Genomic DNA, 11,094 nt, shown 5'->3' on the forward strand with positions numbered 1-11,094 from the left:
TATACATTTTGGCTGTAACGGGTTTTTTTTTTTTTTTTTTTTTTAGGAGTATTTTATTTTATTTTTTATTTTTTTGTTTGCATTCAATGTGATATTTTTTCATTGAAGTATAATTGATTTACAATATTATATTAGTTTCAGGTGTACAACATAGTGATTCAATTTTTTATAGATTATACTCCATTTAAAGTTATTACAAAATAATGCCTATATTTCCCTGTGCTGTACAGTATATTCTTGTTTTTCATAGTAGATACAAAGCATAGTAGTTTGTATTGTATCTCTTAATCCCATACCCCTGTCTTGCCCTTCCCCCTCCCCTCTCCCCACTGGTAACCACTAATTTGTTCTCTGTATCTGTGAGTCTGATTCTGTTTAGTTACATACATTCGTTTTATTTTTTTTAGATTCCACATATAAATGATAACACACAGTATTTGTCTTTGACTTATTTCACTAAGCATAATACTCTATAGATCCATCCATGTTGTCTCAAAAGGCAGAATTTCATTCTTTTTATGGCTGAGTAATATTCCATTGCATATACATACCACATCTTCTTTAGTCATCATCTGTTGATGGACATGTAGGTTGCTTCTATGTCTTGGCTGTTGTAAATAATGCTGCTATGAACATCGGGGTGCATGTATGTCTTTTTTTTTTTTTTTTTTTTTTATTTACAAAGTACTTTATGTAAATTGGTGTGCAATCATTTTAGTTAACTGAATGTTTTAAGGTCAGTACTGCAAATAGCCCCAACTCAAAGCAACTGAACTATTTTTATGTTGGCTATTTCTTTTTTTTTTTTTTTTTTCACACACACACACTGTATTTTATTTTTACAAGAGATAAATAGACTGACACCAAGCATTGTACATGGATGACCACAACAAAAGCAACACTGATTGCAATTACCAAACATGAAACACACTCATACTATGTCATAATATTGACATTCAGTCCAGTAATCCTCCACTGTAACAGCTCCTTTACTTTGCAGTGAAAATTGATTTGTATATGTAACGGGTTTTAGTTGCAGCATGCGGACTCTTATTTGCAGCACGTGGGATCTTTGTTGTGACATGCAGGATCTAGTTCCCCGACCATGGATTGAACCCAGGCCCCCTGCATTAGGAGCCCAGAGTCTTACCCACTGCACCACCAGGGAAGTCCCTCAGTGTTTCTTTTTAAAAACGGCTCTGTCCTGCTAGCCATCATTTTTTTTTTTTTTTTTTAATTTATTTTATTTATGGCTGTGTTGGGTCTTCGTTTCTGTGCGAGGGCTTTCTCCAGTTGTGGCGAGCGGGGGCCACTCTTCATCGCGGTGCGCGGGCCTCTCGCTATCGCGGCCTCTCTTGTTGCGGAGCACAGGCTCCAGACGCGCAGGCTCAGCAATTGTGGCTCACGGGCCCAGCCGCTCCGCGGCATGTGGGATCTTCCCAGACCAGGGCTTGAACCCGTGTCCCCTGCATTGGCAGGCGGATTCTCAACCACTGCGCCACCAGGGAAGTCCCAGTGTTTCTTAATTATTGTAGATTGGTAGTAAGTTTTAAAATCAGGTAAAGTCCTCAGATTTTGCACTTCTTTTTCAAAATCATTGCGGTATTCTAGGTTTTTTGCATTTCTGTATAAATTTTAGGAACAGCTGTTAGTTTCTACCAAAAAAAAAAAATCCCACTGGGATTTTGATAGGTATTACGTTGAATCTATAGTACATCAATTTGGGGAAATTGCCATCTTAACAGTACTGAATCTTTCAATCCATGGACATTGTGTATCTCCCTATTTTTATAAATCCTCTTGAACTTCACTCAGCAATGCTGTGTAGTTTTCAGTATACAGATTTGCACTTCTGTTGTTTAATTAATCCCTGAGTATTGTATTCTCTTGATGCTATTATAAATTAAAATTAATTCATTTTCAAATTGTTTGTTTATAGTTTATAGAAATACAATTAGCTTATTTATTTATTTTTTATTTATTTATTTTTGGCTGCGTTGGATCTTCATTGCTGCGCGCGGGCTTTCTCTAGTTGCGGCGAGCAGGGGCTACTCTTCTTTGTGGTGCACGTGCTTCTCATTGCGGTGGTTTCTCTTGTTGCGGAGCACAGGCTCTAGGCGCGCAGGCTTTAGTAGTTGTCGTGCACAGGCTCAGTAGTTGTGGCTCATGGGCTTAGTTGCTCTGCAGCATGTGGGATCTTCCCGGACCAGGGATCAAACCCGTGTCCCCTGCATTGGCAGGCAAATTCTTAACCATTGTGCCACCAGGGAAGTCCCATACAATTAGTTTTTGTACATTGCTCTTTATCTTGTGATTTCATTAAACACACTTATTAGTTCTAGTCATTTCTTCACAGATTCTTTGCAATTGAAAGAACTTTTTTCAGCTTCACTGAGGTATAACTGGCAAAAATTTAATACAGTTAAAGTGTACACCATGATGATTTGATGCACATATATATTGTGAAAGGATTCCCACCATCGAGTTAATTAACACATCCATCACCTCATGTATTTGCCTTTTTTTTCTTTTTTGCTGTAAACACTCAAGTTTCGCTCTCAGCAAATTTCAGTTAAACAATACAGTATACAATACAGTACAGTATCACCATGCTATACATTAGATCCTGAGACCTTATTCAACTTGTAGCTGAAATTTTCTACCTTTTTTCCAGCCTCTTCCTGTTTTCCCCAACCCTCAAGCTCCTGGCAGCCACCATTCTGCTCTCTATGAGTTTGAGTTTTTAAAAAAACTCCACAAATAAGTGATATCATGCAATATTTGTCTTTCTCTATCTGGCTTATTTCACATAGCATAATGCCCTCCAGGTCACAAAGGGCAGGATTTCCTTCTTTTTTAAGGCCAAATAATATTCCGTGTGTGTACGTGTGTGCGTATCACATTTTCTTTATCCGTTCATCTGCTGATGGACACCGGTTGTTTCCATACCTTGTCTATTGTGAATAATGCTGTAATGAACAAGGGAATAGAGATAGCTCTTCTTCTTCTTCTTCTTTATTTTTTTTGAAGTATAGTTGATTTACAATATCATGGTAGTTTCAGGTATACAGCACAGTGATTCAGATATATATATATATATATATATATATATATATATATATATATATATTCTTTTTCAGATTCTTTTCCATTATAGATTATTACAAAATATTGAGTATACTTTCCTGTGCTATACGATAGATCCTTGTTGGTTATCTATTTTATATGCAGTAGTGTGTATATGTTAATCCCAACCTCCTAATTTTTCCCTCCCTCCCTCCCCCTCTTGAAGAGATATCTCTTCAAGATAGTGATTTTGTTTCCTTGGGATATATATCCAGAAATGGGATTGCTGGATCATATGGTAGCTCTATTTTTAACTTCTTGAGGAACCTCCATACTGTTTTCCACAATGACTGTACCAGTTTACATTCCCACCAAAAGTGCACAAGGGTTCCCTTTGAGGTTTTTTATGTACAAGATCATGTTGCCTGAGGTTCACAGTAGCTTTTAAATTCTTTGCTTGCTGCATCTTGGTCAAGCCTCTCACTCCCTCCAGCTCCCAACACTTTGGCCCCCCAAAATCCTTACTCTTGATAATATTAAAGACTCCTCCTCTGAGGGTAAGATAGAGTGTCGTTAGATTCCTCCTAAAGACTGGAACGTTCCACTAACTGTAGTGTTGGCCTCCAGCTATGTAGCCTTCCACATCCATCTCTTCCAAAGATAAACATGTCACAAGAACCAAGAGCATGTGTTGATGCATCTACAATCCATATCCCCTTTGCCTCTGGGACTTGCCTGTGTCTTTGCTTCAGTTGTTGACCAACCATCCTGCTGATGTCCATACTCTACCAGATTAAAGTAAAATTTTTGCCAGGAAAGTTTTTGTCTCTAGTGATGCTGTCATTGTCTGCCCTGATCCATTGCTTATTCTATGTGTTGCTCTGAAAGGGCTTTTTTTTTTTTTTTTGGCTGCACCACCCTGACCAGGGATTGAACCTGGGTCCTCGGCAGTGAAAGCGCAGAGTCCTAACCACTGGACCACCAGGGAATTCCCTGAAAGGGCATTCTTTTTTTTTTTTCTTTTCTTTTTTAACATCTTTATTAGAGTATAATTGCTTTACAATGTTTTGTTAGTTTCTGCTGTGTAACAAAGTGAATCAGCTATACGTATACATATATCCCCATATCCCCTCCCTCTTGCGTCTCCCTCCCACCCTCCCTATCCCACCCCTCTAGGTGGTCACAAAACACCGAGCTGATCTCCCTGTGCTATGCAGCTGCTTCCCACTAGCTATCTATTTTACATTTGGTAGTGTATATATGTCCATGCCACTCTCTCACTTTGTCCCAACTTACCCTTCCCCCTCCCTGTGTCCTCAAGACCATTCTCTACATCTGCATCTTTATTCCTCTCCTGCCCCTAGGTTCTTCATAACCATTTTTTCTTTTTTTTAAGATTCCATATATATGTGTTAGCATATGGTATTTGTTTTTCTCTTTCTGACTTACTTCACCCTGTATGACAGACTCTAGGTCCATCCACCTCACTACAAATAACTCAATCTCATTTCTTTTTATGGCTGAGTAATATTCCCTTGTATATATGTACCACGTCTTCTTTATCCATTCACCTGTCGATGGACACTTGGGTTGCTTCCATGTCCTGGCTATTGTAAATAGAGCTGCAATGAACATTGTGGTACATGACTCTTTTTGAATTATGGTTTTCTCAGGGTATATGTGAAAGGGCATTCTTACTTTTAATTTCCAAATGGTGTGTGCAAATACACATGCAGGGGTGGGGGTGGATATCTTGTGATAACACCCAGTTATCATCCAGTACTCAAGCCACACTTTAAGTCAATCAAACTCTATACAACTCTTTTACATGTGTCACTGTTAATTCATTTGGCCTCCAATTGACCTAGTTTGGGAACTGTTTAGGACTTTATGTTTAGTTCTCTCAGTTACATCTCGTTATATTCAGCTCATTGTTCTAGACTACTGAGATCTTTTTGCAGCCTAATTTTCAGCCATCCTATGTAATTTATTCCACCAAATTCATGTTTTCCTATATCTGGGCAGTAGATCACAGTCTTTATCCAAGTAAATTTTGAATAAAAAGCTCAGGGCAGGGACAGCTCACTGTGGCATGCCATTGGAGACCTTCCCTCTGGTTGTTTGTGTTCAACAGTTAGCACTCTTTAAGAAGGGCTGCTCAGTCAGTTACGCATTGACTTATCTGTGCTTCCTTTTCCTCTACTGTTAAATGATAATTATAGTACCCAACTCATAGGACTTTTGTAAGGATTAAAGGATGAAACACCTGCAATGCGGCACAGGACATGTGCTCAAGAAGGTGAGTAGTTATTATCTGGGGAGGCAGGGGCTTTATAGTCAACAGCTTGGCCTTTATCTTCATCTTGTCATTTCCTGGCTGTGCATCCTTAGACAAGTTATTTAACTTCTCTGAACCTCAATTTCTTCATCTTAAGAACAGTGCCTTCTTTACAAAGTTGTTGTGAGGATTAAACGGAATAATATAGGTAGAGTATTTAACACAGTGTGTAACACTCAGTAAGTGTTTGTTGCAATGATTCTTTTTGACATTCATCTTGTACACATTTTAATCTCCTCCCTCCATTCTCCTACCAAGATACTTCCAAAAGCTTGAAGATATTCAGACAGGTTTTCTATAGCATTCCCCTGATCAACCTGTTTGGTAACTGAACTGGTAGGTTGCAGAGTTATGCTTCATTTTAATCAACTTTTAAAGCTCTTCTAGGGACTTCCTGGTGGTCCAGTGGTTAAGAATCTGCCTTCCAGTGCAGAGGACATGGGTTAAATCCTTGGTCAGGGAACTATGATCCCACATGCCGTGGGCAACTAAGCCCGCACGCCACAACTAGAGAAGCCCGCACACCGCAACGAAGATCCTGCGTGCTACAACTAAGACCCAATGCAGCCAAATAGGTAAATAAATAAATAAATATTTTTTAAAAAAGATGGACCAGTGTTCCATTCTAATAAATAAATATATAAATAAAGCTCTTTTAAAATTCTAAAAATACAAGCAAAATAATTATTGAAATGTTTAATTAATATATGTTATGGCTAGATTATTAATCTTAGATTCATTTTATGAGTGAATCCACCCTAGACTTGTGTGTTATATATGCTGTACGTACAGTTATAAGAGTACCCTGGAGACCCTTGGAAAGATTGAGATCATTTCATAGGCTGGGAAGTACAGCTTGATTATTCAAAATAATTATGAAGGTATATATTTGTTTTTAATCACTACTTTTTCCTTTGACTTATTTGGTGCTGAGAATATTGCTCAGGAATACAACCTCCAATAATAATGCTGTTTCTATGAGAAAATGGTCTGCCCCACAATGGTCAGCTGAGGTGTGGAATCTAGGGCTCACTGTGGTGAAAGCTAGATACTGCTTGCCAAATCACAACCCTCCTTATGTGTGGTAGTGGAAGAAATCTCAACTCTTAAAGGTATGATTTCCACAAAACAAACAATTCAAAAGCTCATGCCTTATAGTAGCTAAGAATCAAGGCCTGATTTTTTTATGTTGTTTTTTCAAATTCCTGTGTCAGACTTTCTAAAAAGTATCTGTGTGAGCATAACATGAAAACTTGCAAGTCAAACACATTTGGATCTTATTCTCCATTGTGCATTTTTTAAAAATTTGGAGCACATTACCTGTCTTTTTCAACTCTCAGGATTTATTTCTCAAAATGGAGATAATAATTACCAAAAGGATTGTTCCAAAGATTAGATGATGAGTATAAAGTTCAGGGTCTGGTGCATGATACATGGTAGGTGCTCAATAAATGTTGGTTCCCTTCCTTCCTTTTTTTTTATTGTCAGTGGTGATCCATTAAAAAATACAAAGGAAGTGAGACAAAACTAATTTTTTTAACTCGGCTCTGGTTTGAGCTGGCTCCTTTAAAAGATACAAAGAGAAAGTTTTCATTTTTTTTCCTTTTTTTAATGGAAACCCCATGGCGAAGTTTTTAGCTGTGGAAGATGAGGCCCATGCTGAGGAGCTTTAAAAAAATGTTGGTACGGGGCTTCCCTGGTGGCGCAGTGGTTGAGAATCTGCCTGCCAATGCAGGGGACACGGGTTCGAGCCCTGATCTGGGAGGATCCCACATGCCGCGGAGCAACTGGGCCCGTGAGCCACAACTACTGAGCCTGCGCATCTGGAGCCTGTGCCCTGCAACGAGAGAGGCCGCGATAGTGAAAGGCCCGCGCACCGCGATGAAGAGTGGCCCCCGCTCGCCGCAACTAGAGAAAGCCCTCGCACAGAAACGAAGACCCAACACAGCCAAAAATGAATAAATAAATTTATTAAAAATATATATATATTGGTACCCTCATTCTACCCATAGAGACTACGATCTCATTGGACTAGGGGGTGGCCTAGGCATTAGGATTTTTTTAAAGTATAGTTTACATACAACAAATTGCACACATATTAGGTGTACAGTTCAATGAGTTTTGACCATTGTTCACCCTCTTCTAACCACCACCCTAATTAAGATAAAGATCTTTTCCATTACCCAGAAATGTCCCTTTCCTGTCAGTCTGTCCCACCCCCACCCTAAGTAACACATGTTCTGATTTCTATCACCATAAATTAGTTTCGACTGTTTTTTAATTCCACACGAAATTTGTAATGGAATCAAACAGTATGTACTCGTTTGTGTCTTGCTCAATATACCTTTGAGATTCATCAATGTTAACATGGATATCAATAATTTCTTCTCATTATTCTTCTTCTTATTATTATTATTACTATGCTTTTAAATACAAAAGATTCACAATTTGTTTATCTCCTGCTGGCGAACACTTAGTTTGTTTCCAGGTTTCATTATTATGAATAAAGGTGCTATGAACGTTCCTATATGATTTTTGTGGACATATATTTTCATTTCTCTTGGGTAGATGCTTGGAAGTGGAATTCCTGGTCACAGTGTGGGTATATTCTTTACAATAAACTGCCAAACAGTTTACCAACGTGGTTGTACTATCTTATCCCCCACTAGCAATGTACATAAGTTCTAGGAGCTCCATGTCACTGCTAACACTTGATATTTGTCATTCCTTTAAAATGCAGCCATTCTAGTGGGTAAGAAATTGTATCTCACGGTTTTAATTTGCATTTCTCTGATGAATAATGAGGTATTCACACAAATTTACATGGTATTTTCACAAACACTGGTAAAAACCGTTTTATGTGTGTACTAGTGATTCATATAACTTCTGAAACGTCTGTTTTGAAATCAAGTGTTTTCTCCATTTTTAAAAACTGGGTTTTCTTTTTATTATTGATTTGGAGGAGTTCTTTAGTTGACTCCTGTTTGGGCTACCCTGTACCTGCTTTTATTATTCTTATACAGTCAGTAAGAGTTTTTAACTTGTATTAGCCCCATGTTACTACCACTATGGAGAATGAGGGGAGAAAGAATATTGGCGTGCAGGGGTGCAGAGGGGCAGAGAGGAGAGCAATCTCAGGAGGCTTGAGAGTGTACAGGGTGGTCAAGAGGAATCAAGCGGGTAGCAGGCTGGCTGAGTGAGCCATGGAAGGAGACTTGCAGCCACCCTCTCAGGAGGAGCCCCCTGAAATCTTGGGTAGGTGCTGGACTTCCACACAGCCCCGAGAACAGGGATCCAGATTAAATATATATGTGTATATATATATACACACATATATAGTTATCTGTGTATATATGTATCTGTGTATATATGTATGTAGCTGTGTGTGTATATATGTATGTATATACACATATACATATTATATATGTGTGTGTGTGTGTTTATATATATATATCGCCAGAAGCCTGGTGTACTTGGATGCTTTTGTGTCAAAGACACGATGCAGGCCCTTTTTAAAAGTTTTTAAAAAATTTTTATTGAAGTATTATTGATTTACAATGTTGTGTTAATTTCTGCTGTACAGCAAGGTGACTCAGTTATACATATATATACATTCTTTTTCATATTCTTTTCCATTATGGTTTATCACAGGACACTGAATATAGTTCCCTGTGCTATACAGTAGGACCTTGTTGTTTATCAGGCCCTTTTATAAGTGATCTAGAAAACTAATATGTGACCCAACTTCTACCTCACTGTGAACTCCCCGAGGGCGGCAACAAATTCTTTTAGAGTTTCTTAAAATAGAAAAAGTCCAACTTGTGATGCCACAGAATATTGGCTCCTCTGTCGTGTTCTTGGTTCTCCTCTCAGCAGTTGTTTGCTTAGGTTACAGGTACAATTAGCAAGCTAAGGCTTTAATGTATGGGTAGAGGCTTATTATTATTACCGGCTTTAATGTGACTGTGGCTTAAGTCTTATTATTTTTGGACTTCAGCCATTACTGTCATTATTAGATCTGCTGATCATCAGTCATTTCAGAGACAAAACCAATAAAACACCAGGAACTGGAATACAAAGGGCAGTATAATCAACTCTTGTTATTCAGGGATTCATTAATTCAAGTCCCCAATTTAGAATTTAGTAGAGTTTCCCCATTGGATATGCATTTGAGTTTAACTCTGTTTTGTCAGTAGCAAAAGACATTGCAAAGCCAAATGATAAACAAGATTGCAAGAGGAACGTTCACTCAAAGAAAACAGTAGGATGAGAACATTGGGAACTCATTAGAGATTTCCATGTACTTAAACAATTAGAAGCATGCATGTATTACACTAAGATCTCACAATGTATTTTGCTGATTTATTTTCCTCTCTGTGTCCCTCATTAGACAGGGCTTGGTTGAGGGCAGGAACAATGCTCCTGCACAGAGTAGGTACTCAGCATGTGTTAGCTAAATGAGCAGGTCCTTCCGTGCGGCATGGAGGGCTCAGGTGTTAGTCAGACTCATGGGTCCTTACGTGTGTGTGTGTGTGTGTGTGTGTGTGTGTAAAACTCTGTCAGTAGGGTCCACTAAGCTGCAGTTGGGAGTGCAAGAGGTTTGTCGGAGACAATGTCTGTATAAGATAAAAGAGGGGCTCTTCCCTTTTGCGGCCATCGCTGAAGCGCTAGCGGCCGAAATGAAGTTCAATCCCTTTGTGACTTCTGACCGAAGCAAGAACTGGAAAAGGCATTTCAATGCGCCTTCCCACATTCGCAGGAAGATTATGTCTTCCCCTCTTTCTAAGGAGCTGAGACAGAAGTACAATGTCCGATCCATGCCCATCCGAAAGGATGATGAAGTTCAGGTTGTAGGAGGGCACTACAGAGGGCAGCAAATTGGCAAAGTAGTCCAGGTTTACAGGAAGAAATATGTCATCTACACTGAACGAGTGCAGCGGGAGAAGGCTAATGGCACGACTGTCCACGTGGGCATTCACCTCAGCAAGGTGGTTATCACCAGACTAAAACTGGACAAAGACCGCAAAAAGATCCTTGAACATAAAGCCAAATCTCGCCAAGTAGGAAAGGAAAAGGGCAAATATAAGGAAGAAACAATTGAGAAGATGCAGGAATGAAGTAATCTTGTATACAACTTCCATTAAAAACTGTTAAAATGAAAAAAAAAGAAGATAAAAGAGGGGAAGAAGCAGAACTGTGTAGGAAAAGCCTGAGACCATGATCTGAGAGAGTCTTGGATGACCTACTGGGAAGCTCTGGAACCAAGATCGCCCATCAGAATAGGTCCACATTGGGCAAAAACTACCAGGCCCTAGTATCCTGCCATGCTTAGCTGTTGGCTAGGGGTTGCTGAAAAGGAGCATGACCTCAGCTCCTGAGCTGATCCTGAGGCAGATGCTGAAGATGCTGGTAACTGGAGGCTGTCAGCCAGCAGGGCTCCATGCGGCCACGCAGCCACTTCTCTCCTGAAGGGAGGTCTCCCCAGGGAACATCTCCCCACCTCTCCTCTGACCTCTCTCTCATCCTCTCCTCTGTGTATTGGGAGACAGAGAGCTCCATTTCGCCAGGGCGCCCGATGTCCCCAGTATTGGGCTGACATTATAAGAGTCAGTCAGCCAAGAGGAAGAGGCTGTGAATTACCACTCTGGTCCACCACCAGTAGGAAGTGCCACACCCCAGCCAGGGCAGGG

General features: G+C 39.6%; 1 protein-coding gene across 1 annotated transcript; it reads left to right on the forward strand.

Moving 5' to 3' along the window:
• The first annotated feature begins 10,061 nt into the window (after nt 1–10,061).
• LOC132350210 (large ribosomal subunit protein uL24-like) lies at nt 10,062–10,521 on the forward strand. The gene has a single exon (XM_059899160.1). The coding sequence runs from the start codon at nt 10,084–10,086 to the stop codon at nt 10,519–10,521; it is 438 nt and encodes a 145-aa protein (XP_059755143.1). The 5' UTR covers nt 10,062–10,083.
• The last annotated feature ends 573 nt before the right edge of the window (nt 10,522–11,094 follow it).

Source organism: Balaenoptera ricei, chromosome 1 (genome assembly GCF_028023285.1).
Source record: "Balaenoptera ricei isolate mBalRic1 chromosome 1, mBalRic1.hap2, whole genome shotgun sequence".
Taxonomy (NCBI): domain Eukaryota; kingdom Metazoa; phylum Chordata; class Mammalia; order Artiodactyla; family Balaenopteridae; genus Balaenoptera; species Balaenoptera ricei.